The sequence below is a fragment of the Lagenorhynchus albirostris genome, chromosome 2, assembly GCF_949774975.1.
Source record: "Lagenorhynchus albirostris chromosome 2, mLagAlb1.1, whole genome shotgun sequence".
In the NCBI taxonomy this organism is placed as follows: Eukaryota; Metazoa; Chordata; class Mammalia; order Artiodactyla; family Delphinidae; genus Lagenorhynchus; species Lagenorhynchus albirostris.
Window position 1 is genome coordinate 103,303,239 of NC_083096.1, and position 21,863 is coordinate 103,325,101.

A 21,863-nucleotide genomic window follows, 5' to 3' on the forward strand; every position below is an offset into this window, starting at 1 on the left:
AAGAATCACAGAATAGACAACAGTGATATGGAACATGGTCACAGAGTAAAAAAACTTAAAACAAGCAGGGGTGTAACTGATAACTAAAATAAGACTTTCCAAAATGAAACCAAAATAAGAACAAAAAAGTTAGGTTCTTTCTAAGACTAAAAGTGAAGTTATCAGGACTGGCCAGAAGTATACTAAAATTCAAACATAAAGGCTTTAAAGGGAAGGGCGGCTTTGGACTAAGATGAAAGGGACAGCATTAGTGTGGTAACACTATGACAAAGTGAGCATATCACAGACCATAATCATGATCTATTTATTCCACGTGGCTGCACATACAGATCCCAAATCTCTCCTCACTAGGCTCAAGCCACGTGCGCATCTGTATTGTTGGCGTATTCTATGTCTGTGTAAAGACACAAGTGAGGGAAAGTAGGAGAAAGGGCTAAGAGGATTCTTCAATGGAGAAATCTCATGGCCCTTTTTACTCTTGGGTAGTGACAATAAAGGGGCTACTGAAAATCTATCAAAGATGGAGTTTTAAGCTCTGTTTTATTCCTGAAATCAAGCCCTGTAGGTGGCCACCTACTTTGCCAAGGGAGCAAAGCAGCACCTAGAGCTGTAGCTCTGACTGCAGCACCTGGAGCTAAATGAGAAAACACTTCTGTAATACTTGTGCCACTAAATATTTACCAAATATATTCACATTTTCTGTACTTCCCTTTTTGTTTCCTGGCTTTAAAATAAACACGACAATATATAACACTCATTGTTGAATAAGTCCAAAGTACTTTGCATAACCAACACTTTTCATCTTTACAGTTCCTTAAAAAGAAAGTGGAGACGTACATAATAAATATACATGACTAAGAGTAGAAAAACTGAAGACACCTATAACACTTTGAAAACAAATCCAGTAATTATACTCCTTATTTTATAAACTATCAGACAACATTCCTTCAATAACAGCAGTTGAAAAGAATCTCCATATACAACACAAATTACAGAGGACCATATATATAAGCATGTAGAGAATTCTAGAGTTGTGCTGTCCAATACAATAGCCACTAGTCACATGGCTATTTAAGGTCAAATTCATCAAAATTAAGTAAAATCTAAAATTCAGTTCCTGAACTGTACTAGCCATATTTCAAGAATACAATATCCACATGTGGCTACTATACTGGACAATGCAGACACAGAACATTTCCATCATGGCAGAAAGTGCTATTGGACAGTGTTATTCCAGAGTAATGGTATCTGGAACTGGAGAGACAGCCCACATGATAGCCATCTGTTACTAATCTTCAAGATTTTCAGATATGAACTATTCGTAAAGTCACAATAGACACATAACCTAAATAGTAACCCTTAGGTCTGTAAGAGTCTTATAAAATCATACAATAACAATAATTCTCATCTTTTGCTTTTTCTTTTTCATTTGGCCTGCCATATTCCCATTTGGTTAATAGACTATATTGATCAGCACCACAATTCACTTGGCTCGAGATGTTATGTGTCTTGGGTGAGTGGCAATCTGCAGCACTATTGTGCTGCTCTTCCACTGTTTTCATCAGTAATATGAAAGTTTATGTTTTGTTTTTATAGGTACAGATCCTCCTATACCATCAAAATACTACCAAATGGTAAATTATTTTAATTTAAAGAGACTGTTATATTTGCATGTTTAAATATTCATCTTACATCGGAGATTCCAATTATCTATATCTTCTATGGCTTTCTTCAGATGGACTTTATTTGCAAAAGATTTTTGATAGTAGTATTTGAAACTTTAAAGTCCTGTCAAATAAGAAAAATAAATTTCTATTTCAAAGACTTACTTTTTATTTTTTTCTTCCAGTTTTATTGAGATATCATTGACATGCAACACTAAGTTTAAGGTGTACAGCATAATGATTTGACTTCCATACACCATGAAATGATTATCACAGTAAGTTTAGTGAACATCCATCACCTCATACAGATACAAAATTAGAGAAATAGAAAAAAAATTTGTGTGTGTGATGAGAAGTCCTAGGGTTTACTCTCTTAACAACTTTTCTATATGACATACAGCAGTGTTTTTATATTGGTCATGTTGTACATTACATTCCTGGTACTTATTTATCTTATAACTGGAAATTTACAGTACCTTATGACTACCTTAATCGAAGGCAGCCCTCCTTTATAAAGACTTACTTTTTAAAGCAATTTTGTGGGTTCAGAAACTAAGCGAAGCCTTAAAATTATGTTAAATATTCAGACAACAGTTCTCCATTTCACATTCTGAAGATGATTTAAGCTTTTATATAACCATGTAAAAACTTACTTCAAAATTAAGGTCTCGAATCAAGATATCTCCATTTGGCGTTGCTAAAGGAACATGATCAAATCTATAAAGGAAATTAATAAAAAGAGAATAATTTTACATTAAACACTAAGCAGATGTAGCTGAAAGAGAAAGGCTACTGTGTAGTTTAACAGGTGTTTATGGTGCTAAACAACCCTTTTCTGTACGTACTTTATAATGTTATCTGCATTGATGATTTCTCCAACACCAGGTATCAAGGGAATGCCTTGTGCTCCTTCAATACATTAAATGGAAAAATCAGTATTAAAGCATCATGTCATGTCAGCAAAAACTTATGTGACCTAGTGCATTCATATTTACCTTTTTCCTGTTGTGAGACCATGGTGCGTTCATATTTGCCCTGATTTAAATCCTTTAGTACTTGCATTAATTCTGTAATCCGAGCAGTAAAGCTGAAGAAAAAAAGAAGTCATAATCAAAACTCCAAAGGCTATATCTTTAATTTTTATTATTTATTTTGAATATAATTGACATATAACATTAAGTTCATATTTTTTACTTTATACAAATCTAACTGAAGTTTCTAAACTTATCATTTAGTTTAAATGAGATAACTTAAAAGACATCTCATCAACATAAAGTATTAGTACACATTTTATTATTATGCTTCAATAGGAGAGGAGGAACATGCGGCTAAGAAAAGAGGTCTCATAGGATCCCACCTCAACAGATACTTCATTAATAGGCAAATCAAGAAGGTTCTCTGCCACTAGAATTTTAAGGAATTTTCTAGTAAATACTATAAAAGGACCAATGCTAGTGCATTCCTTAGGTCCAGGAAGCATGGACCCTGAGTTCCTGCTGGAGCGAGTTATAAAGCCTTGGATAAAGTTGGCTTTTCTCTCTGAGGACATCATTTATTTTAAGTATGCCAAATGCACACTACTTCCCTGCAAACATGGAAGAATTTGGAGGATTCCTCTCTTTCTTCCTCTGAAGAGGGAAAAAAGATGAAGTGTTCTTAATATTAGAAATCACTGTGGTGACAGAAATCAAAACTAATGACAAGAAGTTGAGGAGGAGAAGAATGATATGATGGTCGAAGAGAAAGCACTCTAACCAGAGAAGCAAACAGGATCATTCCGTGAATAACAAGCAGAAACTTGGAACAGAAGCATCCCATATGCTAGGAGCTGTAAAGGCATGAGAAAGTTATTAACAAGTAGGAAGAATGTCAGCATTCTCAAGAGAGAGACTCCTCATAGTAGTTTATAACTCCTTCTATCTTGCCATGAAGACCTTAACTGCCAAAGGAGTAGAGAAGAAGGAACAGAGGAAACAGGCAGACTAACCACAGGCCTGGGAAAGATCCAAAGACATCTAATTTCTTCAGATAACCTGAAACTTACGGTGCTCTTTTTTTACATTATCGTTTTTTTGACACCATACCAAGCCCTTTATATTAGACCCTGAAATTTTGAAATATTTAACTCCATTTGATGGTCTAAGAACAATTTTACTAGACACCCTGACCATATTTACAACTGGACCTACAGCTACCATAAAGTAACTTTTCACTTTTTTCATTAAAATCAACTTCATCCTTGTTTATCTTTTGCTGAGTTGCCAGGTATCAAAGACCTAAGGACAAAAAAGTCTGGTAGGGGACAAAAAAGTTCAAACGAGAAAATTCTATTCACTAACTTAATTTTCTGTGAATCAAGGAAAGACTGCCCCAATTCGACATTTCCCAGCTTACTGAATACCAGTGTCCACAGAACAGACAGCTTGAGAACAACTAACCTAGTTTAAGGCTCCAAACAGCTATCTTAAGGAAACATGGAAAGTTCACTATCAAAGAAAAATCTTCCTACTTTTCTATCAAAACCAGCTTGCAAGAGCAAGAAATACGGGGCTTCACTGCCCCTTATCTCAACCTCAACTGGGCACAATTATTAAGGATAACATATTTGAAAAAAAATTATTCTCTGCAATTGCTCATTATTACTAATCTTACTTACCCAGCCAATCTTGTCATTTCACGGCCAGCCAAAACTATTCGACCCAGAGCTTGAGACATTCGCAAAAGCATTCTTCCACTTTGGTAGTAATCCTGACAAAGAAATAAATATTAGTTTTCACTTATATTTCTAAGATTAAAACTAGCTTTTCTTTATTGTTATATTTAAAATTTCAATTGAGTATGACTACTACTACCACTTTACCTCCAGAAGTTCTGAATGTGAGCTTTTGAGATGTCGAGGATGAGACAAATCTAGGAAAGGACGACTGACAACTACATAACCAACCACAGTGGCAAAATCTGAAACAAAACAGTTAAAAACATCAACAATACTTCACTTTTCCCACAAATTCCATTCCACTATCTCTTTTAAAGCATACTTACATTTGGCAATTATGCTATCAATGAAGCCCATAGAAAACCGAAACAAAATGAAATTATGTAGGTGCTCCACCTGGCAGAAAGCAAAAACAAAAAATATATATACTTTCTGTATATTAAAAAAATGAATCTATCATGAGGACAAAAGAAACTAAATAATTTTTGTATTCAACAAGTATTAACTGAGTGCCTGTGATCTCTGATGACATTATATACATCACATTTCATTGAGCACAATGCTGATCACAGAACAGTTGCCAAACAAATACTTCATGAAACCATTTTTATGCAAACAGAATGGAAACTACTTAAAGAATATCAATGTGGTGTCCCTTGCATGTAACAGTACAATGACACTGTATTCATAATATTGTCAGATACATACATGTTAAAATTGATCAATAATCAAAAGAAAAAGAACAGAAAGATGAGCTAATTTAGGTGAAACACCAGCTGTCTGGAAATAGCACTCAATGCTTTGCCTTAGTTGGAAACCTCTGGTCTGTGCTTTCTCTAAGAATTATATTACACTCAATTTGAACCAAGCGCTAGTGATGCTGCACAGCCCGAGTCTGTAGCTTTAATCTCAGCATGCATTATCTCAAAATTACAAGTCTAAAAATGTATTTTATTCTGCATTTTTAATGTTCTTGACTTTTCCATCTATCATATTACTCAAGGCCCTGCATGATCCGGCACTGGTCTCTATCTTAAACCTCATCTGCTTCTACTTTGCTCTTTCTCACTGAGCTCCAGAAATATTGGTTCCTCAAACATGCTTCTGCCTTAAGGCTTTTCTCCTGCTGTTCCCTCTGCCAGGATTACTGTCTTCCTAGATATTTATATTCTGTGACTAACTCCCTTACTTCATATGGGTTTCTGATAAAATGCCACCTCTTCAAGAAAGACCTTCTTGCCATCCCCTACCTAAAATAGCTAGGCAACAGCCCCCATCATACTCTACCACTTTATTCCATTTTATTTTTGGTCACAAAATTCACTACAACCTGAAATCATATATTGTAAAATATCCAGTTGTTTACTTGTTTATTGTCTCCCCCACTAAAACGTGGATTTCCTGAGTACAGGGTAGCTTGCTCTTAATATCTTCTGTAAAAGAACAATGGCTAGAACATGTATTCAATGAATGACAGATGTTGCATACTGAGCTCAATGCTGGAGATACAACAATGAATAAAGCAGACAAGGTCCCTGAGCTCATGGAATTCACATACTAATGAAAGAGACAAACTAGTAAACAAACAAAATAATTATAAATCACAATGTACGCTTTTAAGGAAACAGATCATTAAAATGGGAAAATAACTGGTGGAGGCCATCAGAGAAGACAAGGCCTCAAAAAGGTGTTAACTTTTGGGCTGAAATCTAAAGGATAAGCATGGGCAAGCCATGTGAAGAGCGAACTAGTTAACAGCAGTCCCCTAGAACATTACCTTAAATGCATTTTATCAGTGAATACTATCAAAGTTCAGTCATGTTAAATATAAAAAAGGCAAAAATTCAATTTCTGAAATAATTTAAAATAACTTCCTTAACCTTTAAAAATCACCTTAAATATGTATTTAATTTCAAAAACTTCCACTAAAATGTAAGCTCCTTAAAGGGAGGATGTGGCCCATCACACACACCACTGTTATCACACTAATCACCTGGACAAGCACAGACACCTAGATGGTGCTCTGTATCTTTTGAATGAATAATCAATAAAATTAATTAAATTCAAATTTTCCAAGCGGCAAGTAAATAAAAACCAAGGTATAGTTTTCATAAGAAACAACGTTTATATTCTAAATCAAGGGTCAGCAAACTATGGCCCACAGTTCAAATCCAGCCTGTCACTTATTTTTGTAAATAAAGTTTTATTAGAACATAGCCACATCCATTCATTTACATACAGAATATGGTTACTCTTGAGTGGCAGAACTGAACAGTTGCAGCAGAGACCATATGGCCTGAAAAGCCTAAACTATACATGTATTATCTTGCCCACTACAGAAAATGTTTGCTGAACTGTGCTCACAGTATTTCCATGAATGCTACAGGAACAAATTCTTTCTGTAATAATCACTAAATTTATCACTAAATAAGACTCCTAAGTAACCGCTTTAAAAGTACAGATAATTATTTTAATAAAACCTACCCGTTTTTATAGTTGGGCAACTTAATACAATGATTTGATAGTTTTTAGGAAAACACAGTATAAAAATTCTTCACAGTTAGTTATTTTAAAAATAAATATTTTAAAGATTAAAGGTATATGTATGTATCTTGGCAAAGGCCCCCAATCTTTTTTCCATAAACACATGAGCCTCCAACATGTTATCTTACCAGTTTTCGGAAGACTGAGTGGATTGTCTGCTTCTCTCTTTTATTTCCATTGTAAAAGGCAATTTCTTCACTATTAAAGAAAATAATTTAGCAATTAATTTTAATGTTACCTAAGCCTGAAAAATAACTGAAATACCGTATTTAATGACCGAATATTTGTATATAACTGGACATTTTGTGACTATGAGCTTATTGGGTACATCTCAAGCCACTATCTGTACCCAGCTCAACTGATCAGAGCACAGGGATACGCACCTGACTGGATCACAGACTGCACTACTGACATATGTTGCATATGCCACATATAGCCTGGCTGGAAAAGATGTGCTGGGTTAATTCTCAGAAATGTGAACAAAGAAATAAGAAATATAATAAGAAGTAAGAAGGAAATTGCCATGACATATAGGAAGGCAGGACTAGGGCAGCCATTACTACAAACTGAGTACAGATCTAACCAGAAGGGAGAGGAGAAAACAACAGTTAGAAAAAAAAATAAGGTAGTGATGCCATGACATGCAGCCTTTAAAAGACAGAAAAGCAAACTAAGTCCTGCCCGCCTCACAGTGCCAGCTCCCAGGAGGCCTAGCTGAACAGTTGTTCTTATTCTTGGAACCCCAGCATAGCCTCGCAACTCCTCTTTCTTTGAGCTGATTTGAATGGGTACACAGGGGCCACAAGGATCTTAACTAGGAAAAAAGCGTCATTTTATGGATGAAAAAAGGTTAAATATAGTTAACTAAATTTGCAGAAGTCATGGAGCTGGAAGGTCAAATAGCTGAAATTATAACTCGTATCTGACACTTAAGTCTAGTTTTCCACTCTATTCAGTATAATGTAAACTCTCCCAGCAAAGTACCTCTTACAGCAGAGGAAAGTAAAGATTTACATAGGCATCTAGAAGGCACAGTTAAAACAGCTCTTAATAAACACACAATATTTCTTTAAAGTCTCTTTTTTCCCTTAAAAATTTATGTGAGTTTTATATTCTAGTCCAAAATGTACCTGTATTTTTTTCCATCATAAAAACAAGGTAGCCCCTACCTCAACCAATTCAAGTAAAATTAACTTTCCATAAAGTTGCTTCGTGTTTGACCTGCCTTTCACAATTTCCCTTACACAATAATACAGGGCCCCAGGGTATCAGAATCCCAGTTTAACACAATTCTATACCTATAATTTGTCTTCTTACTTCCTTTTACCTCCTCTGCACATTTAAGTCAGTGGAGAAAGATGAGGTGATAATTCTACTTCTCCTGAACGTTTTAGCCTAAACCTAAAACCTGAAAGAACAGAACATCCCAGAATACTGACAACTGCCTATCCAACATTTATTCTCTTCCATGTCCTTCTTCCTAAGAGAACCCCAATTTTCTTAAAGTTCTCTATCCTTTTCTATGCATCCAAATGGTTGAGGAATGGCCTCAACTCCATCCACAGGGGAAGAGTTCCCAATGGTCTAAGCCAATCACTTTGCTGTAATTGCTTTAGTGATAATTCTGGCCAATGAGATGTGAAAGAAAGTCTGTTGTGGGGCTTCTGGCAAAGATTCCTTGCTCTCTTAAAGAGACAGCAGAAATGGTCTGTTTTTGTTTCTGGACTTTTTGCAGGGAAGGAGGGCTGGTGAGATCTAAAACTGCTTTTGCCATCTTGTGATCACAAAGAGAACTAGCCAGAGGAAAAGGGTAACATACAGAGGAGGAGAGAGCCAAGAGAAGACCCAGACACCCCGATCATGCTGCGCCTGGAACTGCTCTATCTTTAAGAGTTTTTATGTGAAGTAGTAAATGTCTTTATTGTTGCAGCCACCTGAGTCAGGGTTTTCTGTTTCTTGCAATGGAAAGCATCCTAGCTGATACCATCTTTCATTCACTTGGCAGATCACCGCTCTACTCAACCTTCTATTCTTCTGTCTCCCTACAGCACAAAAACCCTATTTAGAACTGGTACTATTTTAGCAATCCAAGGACATAAAGGAAGAGGGAACTGTTAAAAGAATAATTTCCTAAATAATTCTGTAATGCCAACAGGGTAGTAAATAAATATTAGGACCCTCAAGATGACTTAAGGTTGACAGATCATCAATATGCGAGAAAATGTATTGAGCACTTGCTACATATTAAAAACAGTGCTGGAAGCTTTATATATATTTCATATTTAATCCTCATGACAACCCTATATTATCTACCTAGCATAAACAAGGAAAGTGAGGCTATAAATAACTTGCCAAAAGTCATATATAACTGATAAGTGGAGAAGGTAGCTTTTGAAACTAGTCAGGCTGGCTCTAACGCCCAATACTTCCTTCTTTGGATTTTTAAACTGTCTGGAAAATAGGTAGAGACACATGTAGTGAGACTGAATTAACTTTGAGTAGTCCAAATACAGTCTCGAACAAAAAACATTTGTAGATAAATTGAGACAAAATTTTCTTTGAAGAAGTAAATTCGAATTTAAATTGTTTTTTTGACTTTGCTTAAAGTGAAATCAACAGAAAGTTAGTCAATAGAAGACATGAAGAGGTAAATCAGGGATACTAAACAGTTAACAAGAAACAGGGTTAGAAACGTAGAGGATTACTACTTTATAAAACCGATATCCTTCATAATGTATATTTTCAAAAGAAGTAAATACACACAGACATAATTTCAGTAACAGTGTTACTAGACTTTTTGGAGTCAGCTTACAGGACTTCAATAGCCATACAAAGGAATTTTTAGTACAGCCAAATACATTTAATACATTTGTACACACCTGTTTGTGATGAGCCGAGAATTAACGTATCTATACTCTCCTTCAAGCTTCTGCTCAGTTATTGTCATCTTACCAATGGGTCTTCTAATTCGAGTTAGGAATAGCCCAGAAACAAGCAAGTAGGCCATCATGCTTGCTGGGCCCTGTTATTATTGGGAGAGAAAGATATACAAAGGTCAAGGATATAATAAATTCACTGAATGCAACACACACAATTTATTATAATTAACTCCAGTTACTTTGAGAGAAATTACTCTTTTGACTAATTTTTTCCCTTAATTGTTTCTTTTCTGAGAAATTACACACTGGGTCTTCTTTGTTTTTACTACTCATCTACTCCTCCTCCCACCACTCTTTCCCCAGTTCTCCCAAATTTGCTCACTTAAAAACTCCTAATTGTGTCCCCACTCTTTTTTACAGCACCTAAAACTCTTCTGATGGAACTGTTCTCGACACTCTCTTAATTCCACAATAACTCGCAAACCTCTTTTTCGCCTTTTCTTTGAATGTTAATACTCCCTGAGGTTTTCTCTTTCACTACCTTCTCCTCCCAAATTTATACCTCTAATCCCATCACTCTTAAGAATCCAAGATGTTATTTCCAAATACTTACTGTACATCTGAAGCTTACTACTCTGTAGAACCTCAAGCTCAATTCCCCCAAATGAGCTCAATCTGCCTTTCCCTTCTCCTGCGTCTTGCTTCTAGCTGCCGTACTTTCTAATGTGGTAAAGTACCTCATCACGCATTGACCCTTCTAAGAGAGAAGCTTCAAGCTTGCCTTTCCAAGCTCATCGAAGGTACTTCCCTCATTCCCATATATATATCCTATGTTCTGCCATACTGAAATAACTGTTTCCTGAACGTGCCTTTCAATGAAGTTGTTCTTATGTCTGGCAAGCCTGACATGTCTAATGGAGGCCTACTCATCATCCTCAAAGCAGCGCAAATATCACCTCCAATTCTTCTGGACAGTAAATACATTTCCACACTTCCATTACTGGACTTATCACTTATTACAATTGTTTGAATATCTACCCTTTCACCAGATCATAATCCCTCTTCAGTAGGAACTGTGTCTTACTCATCTTTTCATTCAGACAGTGTGTATGGAACATAGTGTGTATTATTTTTAAATTCAGTATGATCGATTCAATGCATTTCAACAATTACTAGAAGTATGGGCAAAAGAGATAACTAAAACATAGTTTCTACCTAAGAAATACAAAATGAGAAAATAAGAACACATGGAGATATATTTAAATATAAATATAATACTTAAGTATTATAAACATATAATAAGTACCATCAAAATATTTCAATATATCGGTAAGAGGCCTTAAGCCTATTCACTTGTTTACAGTAAAAACAAGTTTTAAGAATGATTAAACCTGGCTTACGAGATATCAAAAAGTTAGGAAGATAGACAAGAAAATTAAAATAAAAAACTGCTTTCCCCAATGTTTTGGAACAGAACAAAAATCACTACATAAATTATTTATTAATCAACTACAGAAAGTATATACGTACACATGTACACATACACATAAAACAACCACACTATTATATGACTGTTATAAATATATAACAATAATACTTCATATTAAATGAGTAAAGTTAGACTTCAACGAGAATACTCAGAATATAAAGGTCATTCTTATTAACACAAATGTCAGAGAGACACCTAATAAGGCTCATAGGATAGTCAACCATTTATATTATTATAAAATATTCTTGAAACTGTTATGGCCACTCTAAAAGTATTTAAACATTCAAATTGCATAGTAAAATAGCTGTCTCCAAATTTCTTTTTAGACATTACTTTGCAACAATAAATACATGTATGTTCAATGTTTAAGCACTTCTGGTTGTTAAAGCCACAAAAATTTTCGAAGTGTCTGGCTTAAGCAAAATTAAAAAGCTAAATTAGAAACCTTTAAAAATCTCTAGTACGGTATTATTTTATAACCAGACTTTATTACCTACACTTGTAAAAAATACATTCTTTGAGATACATAAAAATTCTTACAAACCATCCAGCTATTCACAGCACAGTACTGTAGCCATTTAGAAGACAGAATAAAAGTAAACTTACCTGAGCTCCTATTGCACTCGTTAACTTGAAGATATACAAAACTATGTCTAAAAATGGCTGTAAAATAAACATCAGAACGTTCAGAATTAAAAAGAACTAGATTGCCTAGAGTGATAGCCAATAAACATGTTAAATACAAAATGCTATTCGACATTTATAATTGTCAACATGCAGAGTTCCCACTATGTGTAATGTAACAGTATGCAACTCAAGACACAGTTCTTACTCTCAAGAAACCCAAAATGGAGACAGCCTGATCAATGTCTACTGACCATCAACTGGGAAAAGTATTTACCACTTTCCATCAACTAAGGTAGCTCTACTGTGATAATTAGCCATTACTTACTTAGCAATTTCTCAATGTAGTATAAAGACACTGAATAAAATGACCTGAGTTTTAACCCCAAATCTACTAACAGCTTTTCTGGTTTCTATATATCTTCACCTGAAAAATGAGAGACTCTTTCTGCTCTTAACGTTGTCTGATTTTATCACAACATCTACATGTTGAAATATGGTGAGTGAGCTTATGAATCTAATTTTCTGACCTAAAACTCAAGCTCCTAGAACTAAAATAATACATTAATGTACTGCTCCTCACACAGAGACAACTCAACTGACATACCAAAAGTTGTACATATTTTGAACTGTTTTTCAAGAAACCCAAACTGTGTTCATTTACTTTAAGTCCATAGCCACTCCTTTCTGACTATATTAGGATAGGTGGCTTCGTTTATTAATTGGCTTGTACTAAGATGAACCTTTTCTTTCTTGTCTTACGAATTATCAAGAAGTTAGATATATTTAGACATATACTTAGATATATAAAATTCAAGTACACTTAAGTTACTGACAAAAATAATGACTCAATTGAAGTCAGAGTTCAAACAATCAGATATTTTATAAACTAAATATACTGTCGTATATAGCACCACTACAATCAATTAATTTGATAATATTTTTCTTTACGGCAGCTGTGACAAGTCCTGAGCTATGGACTTACTCAAGTGCCAAGATGTAATAAAGAATACACAACAATGTCTACAGAATTACATGAAAAATATTATATACAGCACCTCCCCCCTACACACACACAGAGAGAACGAACTAAAATGTGGTGATGGGCGGAGGGAAAAAAGCAGCTGCATTACTGAACAACTTGCAGCTGTCTGAGTTTCTAGAGTTTGGATCAGTAAAGACTTAAAGAGAGCTAAATAAAGAACAAAGTTTGGCATGAAGTGAAAAGGTGTCCTAGCAGTGGGCCTATCAAGAGGGATACAGATCGCTTTTCTTAGAACTGCCTAACCTCCTTCCATCCACATGGTTGAAATGGGAGCATTCCTATTCTTACAATGTGACCCAGCCCCTGGTAGTATATAGTTTTTTGTCTCAAGACTGGAATATTTGGATCAATTGTGGTCAGAGGCAAGATACTACAAATGGTCCAGTTTGAGACAAGCTCCGACCACAAACCAAGAGCAGTCATGTGGACTGGATGGGAAATGGGGCATCTAAGATGAAGAGTGGCGGGGGAAATGCTGGGCAGACAGTCTTATAGATGCCCTCTACATGTGCTAGCCAACGCAGGAGGTAATGGCAAAGAAGATGGCTTAATGAGAAGACCACAGCAAAAACTGTAAGGGTGGTGAGATAAGAAGAGGAAGTAAGAGCTGACATAATCAGGAGGAAGAAAACTAGTTAAGGTCAGAGTCAAAAGCTTTGGCAATATTCTGGAAAGGGGGGAAAAACAGTAATTAGAAAAAACTGAAATGTACTAATATCTTGTGAAAAATTTTTGACTATTACTTAAATGATCTATTAGAGATACTGAAGCAGAGAATTGGGCAAGAATATGTCCTAGCCTAGGGTTATGAATGTGGAACTAAAAATAAATTGACCATGAATTTCTAACAACTGCCAGAAGTACACAGGTCAAGAGATAAAAATCCAAGTTTCTGTCGTTTTACTGAAAACAGCCTACAAAGTTCTTATAACATCTTTATAAGACACTAAATTCTCAGTTCTTGGCCAAAGCACTTCACACCAATAATATAAAAAATTAAGTAACTGTAGTTAAAACTATTATAACAACTCTATAATTTTCTTATAAAAGCATTAAATACTTATATGCTGCTGTTATGTGCATCAAATCAATTCCATATAAATTTGCTTAGATTCAAAGATAAGCAAATTAACAACAATAAAAATAGAAAAACTTACCTTACTAAGATTTGAATACAGATCAACTACACTGTTACAAAACTTTTCTACATCTTGTGTAAGCAGCTGGTCTGGATTAGCTATTCTGTTGTCCAGATTTCCCATTTTATAATACGTGAAAGTTCTAAAATAACAATAAGAAGATGACTTTAAAACAAATGATTTTAAAAACAAAAAAATTCACATTATACTATGTAGTGCAAATTCATAGAAACAGAAAAATCTGGAGCTGGAAGAGGCCCTAATGATTGTCCTAATTTATTTTAGAGATGCAGATGCAAGTCTGGAGAAGGATCACTGGCCAATTAATGGAAGAGCCAGGATTAGATTCCAAATAGCTGATGTCTTTCTCTATATGCTTCTGGGTCTAAGAGCAATCCTCTTGAAAAACATATCAAATAAAAAAGAAAAACTTCTACATCTCAATATCATAAGTATTATTGTTTAAGTATTTTAAATATAAAAATAGGTTATTACTTACTGGAGATACTCCTCATAGAGGTACTTAGTTAGTCTTACTCGGAAGCACAGTTTGAGCTCATTTAACCCAAACTTCAAGAAGTTATTAACCAGAGAAATCTAAAACAAACAAACACATATTACTGGTTTTGCTTCATTTCTACTTACTAAATTATAATTTGTTTCCCTATCATTGATTTTGTCTCCAAATCCTATAAATTTTTTATAACTGATAGTACAAATTGATATAATTCAGTTCTGTTTTACTAAACATTTCCAAAGACACAAAGAGAACATGCTAAATCAAATGTAATTAGCTATATTACCCTTTACTTGGAAATTAATTTTAGAATATATTAATATTATTAATTATGAGAAGCACCTTGTTACCTTTTTTATTTTTTTTGGGGGGGGAGGGAGATATAAACAAGCCAAAGAGCAAATCTGTCACCTTTCTATCCAGTGTAAAGAACTTACTTTAGGAGTACTGACATTTATGCTTACTATATCTTCTCTTTCCTGCTACCAGCACTACAACCCTAGACAACGGAACTCTATACCCACTGTATTTGCATTTGTTAAAAAAATTACTACAAGTTTTATACCAACTAATGCCATCTTCTAGATTATTTCTGCAGTCAACTTTACTACTCTTTTCCACCATTATATTAAAATTAATTCTTCCATAGTTCTGAGGTCACATTTATATAAAAATTTTCTCAAGGAAACACTGGTCTTCTGCTGAATCTCCATCTTTGATTGACATCAATGCTGCTTTTCTCAATTTTCTATTTTAAAAGGTCTTCCATGTATGTCTATCCTCAAGCTTTATTAAATCTGACATATGTTCTAATTAATTAAGTTCTATAATCAAGCTCCTCCCTTTTACTCCCACACATACAATACTAAAATTCTTATCGTGCCGATAAAATAGAATAAAGGTAAGACCCAAGCTAAGAAAATTACTTATGATTTGGACCACTTAACGTTTATTTTTAGTAAATTCGGACAATAAATTCCAATTACATTACATTACATTACATTAGTGGTTCGAGTTACTGTAACAGTTTATGGCCTACAGCAATGATTCTCACCCAGGATTTCTGCCCTCAGCTCACTGCCCCACAACCTCACCTCAGCCCCCCACAGGCCACTTGGTAATGTTTGGAGACACTGAAGACATTTTTTTTGTTGTCACAACTGGGGGAGGGGTGCTATTTCCATCTAGTGGGATGTTACTAAATATCTGAGAAACCCTGGCCTAATGGTCAAAGAAAAAATCATCTACACTTGTATACACCTACATATGTATGCAAAGAAACTGATCCAAACATAATTCCTTTAAATTTTTCTATCTAGTGTAAAGGTTTGCGCACTGAAAAACTCCACTATAAGTTACAAAACTAAACTTGAAAAAACTTAGTATATAAATCTTCAAAGAACTTAATAAGTAAAAATCCTAAAAGATTTCAGTAAGATGCAATTTTTTCCCTATGTAAAAATCTTTAAAGAATTAACACTTACGAGAGGCATGGCAGCGATGAAGTTGAATAAGTATTTCTTGAAATCTTTTCTGCTACGACCAATGATACCACTGCAAACCACCACATGCAATGCATTAGTTGCAAAAGAAGCAATATTTAACACTAAAAAAACCTCTCTAAATCTCTAAAACTATTTTTGGAAATTTTCATTGAATCAAATGAATCAATAAGAAAAAAGATGCTAAAAACATTTTCTTACAAAAACATTAACTTTTGAAATTTTGTCATTTTAAACAGCTTGCTTGGAAATCACTCTACAAACGGCAAAATTAAATAAGAATGATAGCTAGTTCTTTCCTTCGTAAAAATGGTAATTAAACAGCAGGCTTGGGCTTCCCTGGTGGCGCAGTGGTTGAGAGTCCGCCTGCCAATGCAGAGGACGCAGGTTCGTACCCCAGTCCGGGAGGATCCCACATGCCACGGAGCAGCTGGGCCCGTGAGCCATGGCCGCTGGGCCTGCGCGTCCGGAGCCTGTGCTCCGCAACGGGAGAGGCCGCAACAGTGAGAGGCCCGCGTACCGCAAAAAAAAAAAAAAAAAAAAAAAAAAAACCCAGCAGGCTTACACTTAAGCAGTCACAAAAGGGGTTTTATATGATGAAACAATTAACAACTTTATAGACCCAGGAATGGATTACTGTGGATAAAGTACTATTTCTTTGTTTGCCTTTAAATATTTTAACATCCTGTCATTTGTATGAACTAATGGCAAGGAGACAGACTAATGACAGATGAGCAAATTCTTACTATAAAGGGCCAAGAGCAACCATTTTAAGCTTTGTGGGCCATAAGGTCTCTGTTGCAACTACTCAATTCTGCTATTGTAAAGCTAATACAGCTAAGAATGAGATTGACTGTGGTCCTAAGAAAATTTTACCAAAAAAGATGGCAGTGGGATTTCAATGAAACCAGATCTTTTATCTATTTTTAATCTATTTTAAATATTTATGTTTTTAAAATATCCACTAAGAACTTATTTAAGGGTTCCACTACTTTTTTAAAAAGATAGAAAGCCATTATATCATTATAAGTAAAGGATCTCTGACTACCAAATGTCTGTGGTCTAGTGCAAAGATAATGTTAATATTCCCAGAAGTAAATTAACCATATTTTGAAAAACAATGTGCTAAATGATTCAAACCTAGCTCTACACAAAAAAATGACTCGTATACATACTGATAAATAATTTCTTTTTATGAGGGAGTAGATGAATAATGCCAAGTAATATGAACTGATCTTTTAGAGCAAAAAAGTTCCATGGGCAAATAAATTTGCAAAAACCTGAGTTAACGCTAACAAATGTCTTTACCAAAGGCCCTCTCAAAGCTCTAATGTATAATATGCATTGTAAAACTCTGAGAGGGCTTTGTAGCACTAGCATTTCCTCCATCATTGCTAAGATTCCAAAGAACATACTTTGGGAAATGTTACTCTAGACTGATAGAAAAATTAATAGTCCAATTTTGACATAGCTGCTAAAAAGTGTTAAAAAAATTTTTTTTAAAGCTGAACTAGAAAAAAGTTAAAATAGAGCCACACAAAAATGTTGTGTGAGCAATAAGAATATTAGAGGCGAAAAGTAATTAAGTACAAAAGTTTAGAGGTTTAAATTAAAATTATTTGAACCAAACTTTACATAAAACCAAAGTGCTTTAGTGCTGCCCAAGCTGTGAAACACACAAGATTATCAAACTTTGGTAAAGCACATGCCATCATTCAGCAATGGTTTACCACTGGAGTAGCAGCTACAAATTTAAAAAATGGTTTCTTGAATAAAGCTTTATTTCTGCTTATTATCCCACTGCAAAAGAAAAATAATCATCAATAAAGTAATTTTAGAGTAGTCGCAATCATTACTTCTAAAACATACAGGAATCCTAAGACAGTTTGGTAATTTTAAAATGCTACTTATAGCCAAGTGGTTAAAAATAAAAGATATATTTATGATTACATACGGCAGTATAGGGGAACAAACTTTGCCACCCCAAAACGTGTTTCTTTGGCATAAGGATTACTTTAGGCTGATTATTTTTAAGAAACAGAAGCCTCAGGAAGTCTTTCTTTTTGCCTCCCCCTTAGCTGCCTAAAGAATTTAGATAAAAGGGCCTGCTCCCAGAATAGAGCTATGACCAGAGATATCTGCAAAGCATATGGGCTAAGCATGTGTGGGGAAAGTAGGCAGGACCTAGAGATCAGAGTCCACGCTGTGTCCCAGAGTCTCCACGTGGCCCAGCAAACATTTGTTTACCAAACATTTGCTTTTCCATCTTCATGTGAATTGCCTTCCTCCCCTGTGAAGTCCCAAACCCCTACCCCCAACATCCTCTCTGTCGTTAGCTGAAGATGGTATTCAACATGAGGGCTTCGGCTATTCTGGCAAGTTACTAAATTCTCCTGGGTCTCTCCCATGTACACATGTTATTAAACCTTTGTTTGATTTTCTCCTGTTAATCTGTCTCACGCCCATTTAATTCTTAGACCAGCCAGAAGAACCTAGAAGGGCAGAGGGGAATTTCTTCCTCCCCAGCAGCAGCAACAAGATATGAAACATTACCTTCCATATCATAGAATTGCCAGTTTCTACCTTAAAGAAGGGGTCTGCCCTATTAAAATCTGCCCCATTCCGAAGTCATTAGTCACTGCTAACAAGTAAGCCTAAAAGATGTAAAGGATATTAAAATTAAGTACATTAAGGACCATAACAAGTCTCTTTGTGACTCTATTTTAGCAGAAGAACATAAATCTAAACATACTTTGCAAGAGGCAAAATGGAAAAGACAAAGTTTACAATGTACCTTTAGTAGCAAGTTAGAGAAATGTGTTAATTTTTCCAATAAAACTGTTCTATATTATGAATTCACAATATTTTAAAACTTTTAATTTGACCAAATATCAAAAGATCTCATGCACAGCAGAAGCTCAAAAATCTTTATTCAGGAGAAAATAAACAATTAACTTTTGTTTTTGTTTTTTGGGGGGAGGAGCAGAGAAAGGTTTATTGCAGGGCCAAGCAAGGAAAAGAGGTGGCTCGTGCTCAAAAAAAACCCAAACTCAACAATTAACTTTATTTATTTATTTATTTTGGCCACACTGCACAGTATGCGGGATCTTCCCTGACCAGGGATTGAACTCATGCCCCCCGCAATGGAAGTGCACAGTCTTAACCACTGGACTGTCAAGGAAGTCCTCAACAATTAATTTTTAAATGACTGCTTCAAGGATTTCCCTGGTAGTGCAGTGGTTGAGAATCCACCTGCCAATGCAGGGGACACGGGTTCGATCCCTGGTCCGGGAAGATGCCACATGCTGCAGAGCAGCTAAGCTCGTGTGCCACAACTACTGAGCCTGTGCTCTAGAGCCTGTGAGCTATAACTATTGAGCCCACGTGCCACAACTACTGAAGCCCATGCACTCTAGGGCCTGCGTGCTGTAACTACTGAGCCCACTTGCTGCAACTACTGAAGCCCACACACCTAGAGCCTGTACTCCACAACAAGAGAAACGACCGCAATGAGAAGCCTGCGCACCACAACAAAGAGTAGCCCCTGCTCGCCGCAACTAGAGAAAGCCCACGCGCAGCACCAAAGACCTAATGCAGCCAATAAACAAACAAACAAATAAAATGACTGCTTCAGAATCGTGAATTTGGGTTAAGAGTATAAGGAAGCTCCCTGTACTATTCTTGCAGCTTTTCTGCAAGTTTAAATTATGTCAAAATAATATGTTTCTTAAAAACTCTTAAAATTTTTGTTTTTTTAATTTTTTTCTACATCTCATAACTGAATTTTAAGGCTCAGTACCCAACAAGTTGATTAGTCTAGTAGAATTATAAGTTGGCTCATGCTACATAATAACTTTCCTCTTATCCATCATTACCAATTAAATTAATGCACCACATACTCTTAGTGATGGATTTTCTCTAGAGCATTCAGTCTTTGAGAAAATTAAAATAAGCACCTATTTAATTAAAGTTGGAAATCCCTAGCTTAGAAAATTAAATATTATTCTTTTAGGTTACAAAAACATGAAATCACAAAATATGAATAAAAGGGAAAAAACTTTAAAAGATAATCTTCTATACTATACCATGATTGTACAGGGTTCTTTATATGTATCATGTGACTGTACACAGATATCTAATATAATGTTATTCACAGTGGATGTAACCTGTTATTTTTGTCACAGGTAATTAATAACACTACAGTTGGGGAGCCTGTATTTTTATTAACAGATATGGCATTTAAATAATAAATAAAGCCATCAAAGGAAAAAAATATAAAATTCTATAATCATGTAAAAGGACATACATGTCTTCTCTATATTAATCATACAAATGACTCAAATTACTTGTACACAAAGCTCATAGAAAGAGAACTTAACAAAAGTGATCCTGCTAAAGCTGATGTGCTAGCAGCAATGAACAAACGCTTCAATTACACTCATGCTTAACTTCTTAGAATTCCTTAGAGGATTCCTCACTGGGGCACAAACACACAAAACTGACCAGACTCCCCCTACAAATTCCCTTCAGGGAAACCAGACAATCAACAATCCCACAACTTGGCTTCTAGCAAGTTAAATATGAATACACAGCCAAGAGTGACTGCTTAAGGAAAGCTCTAAACTGAATGACAAAGATCAGAACAACAAAGGACACTGAAAGTCACAGACTTGAAAGAATGACTGCTACAAAAATGAACATTCATACAAAAAGATAGCTCCTGGAAATAAAATTAAAACAAATAAAAATTCACTGGATGATAAAGTTAAAAGAAATCTCCTAGAATATAATATAAAATGTCAGAGATGTAAACAGTAGAGAAATTATAGTCAGAAGATCAGTCCAGGAAGTCCAACACTCAACTAAGATTCCAGAAAAAGTACAGAAAACACTGGAGAGGAAGAACTTTTTTAAAAACACAAGAAAATTTCATTCTTCAGAATGAAGAATGAGTTTCTAGATTGAAAAGAGCCCACCTAGTGCCTAGCACAAACACACGGAATGAAAAAAAATTCACACCAACATTCAGTGAAATTCCCATAACACCAGCAATACAACATCAACAATAAAGAAATAATAAAAGCTTCCAAAGCAGGTAAAAGAAGATCCGCTGCTAAGGGCGGGCAATCAGCACAGGAATGGGACTCAACACCAAATGTGGAAGCTAGATCAGTAGTTTTTAACCTTGGCTGGGATCAAGGTTAGGATCACCTGGGATGCTTCAAAAAGTAATGATTGATTGAATCAGAATCTCTAGGGGTGGGCCCAGGCATTAGTAGGTCTTCAAATTCCCCAGATGATTCTAATTATACTGCAGCCAAGGCTGAGAACCACAGAGCCCTATAGAAGACAACAGGATGATGCTTTCCAAATTCTGAAAAAAAGTGATTTCCAATTTAGAATGAATAAATACAGCTAACTAAATTATCAAGTGTGAGAGTAAAAGACTTTATCAGACCCACAAGGTCTCAAAATTTTACTTCCCTCGTAACCTTTTCTCAGAAAAAGACTGCATCTGCCAAAATGAGAAAGTAAACTGAGGAAGAGGAAAACAAAAGATCCAGAACATAGGAGTTATTTAATGCAGGAAAGAAAGATGAAAAAAACTCCTAAGATCATGATAAAAGTAAATTCAAACATGACTGCTATTTAGTGAAGCTAAAGCACAATCAATCCTAATGAGAGCCGGAAGACAGAAAACTAACAAGAGGTATGGGGTGGTAATAGATAAAAATCAGTTAAGT

At 35.2% G+C, this 21,863-nt stretch overlaps 1 protein-coding gene across 7 annotated transcripts in view; it reads right to left on the bottom strand.

Moving 5' to 3' along the window:
- Window positions 1-21,863, bottom strand: part of ABCD3 (ATP binding cassette subfamily D member 3) — an 81,901-nt gene that overhangs the window by 23,986 nt on the left and 36,052 nt on the right. For 4 of the 7 annotated variants that reach the window (XR_009539245.1, XM_060142465.1, XM_060142468.1 and 1 more), the window contains exons 5-16: window positions 16,102-16,171; window positions 14,600-14,697; window positions 14,119-14,242; window positions 11,899-11,955; window positions 9,804-9,946; window positions 7,053-7,122; window positions 4,707-4,776; window positions 4,525-4,622; window positions 4,321-4,412; window positions 2,660-2,751; window positions 2,510-2,573; window positions 2,318-2,381 (exon numbers count right to left, since the gene is read on the bottom strand). Coding sequence is in view for 4 of the 7 variants with exons in the window: in XM_060142465.1 (XP_059998448.1) it covers window positions 2,318-2,381; window positions 2,510-2,573; window positions 2,660-2,751; window positions 4,321-4,412; window positions 4,525-4,622; window positions 4,707-4,776; window positions 7,053-7,122; window positions 9,804-9,946; window positions 11,899-11,955; window positions 14,119-14,242; window positions 14,600-14,697; window positions 16,102-16,171 (1,042 nt within the window). In the remaining 3 variants the exon portion in view is untranslated. Of the gene's footprint in view, window positions 1-1,692; window positions 1,789-2,317; window positions 2,382-2,509; window positions 2,574-2,659; window positions 2,752-4,320; window positions 4,413-4,524; window positions 4,623-4,706; window positions 4,777-7,052; window positions 7,123-9,803; window positions 9,947-11,898; window positions 11,956-14,118; window positions 14,243-14,599; window positions 14,698-16,101; window positions 16,172-17,849; window positions 17,920-21,863 lie in introns of all 7 variants that reach the window. The other 3 variants (XR_009539246.1, XR_009539247.1, XM_060142466.1) reach the window with 2 other exon arrangements.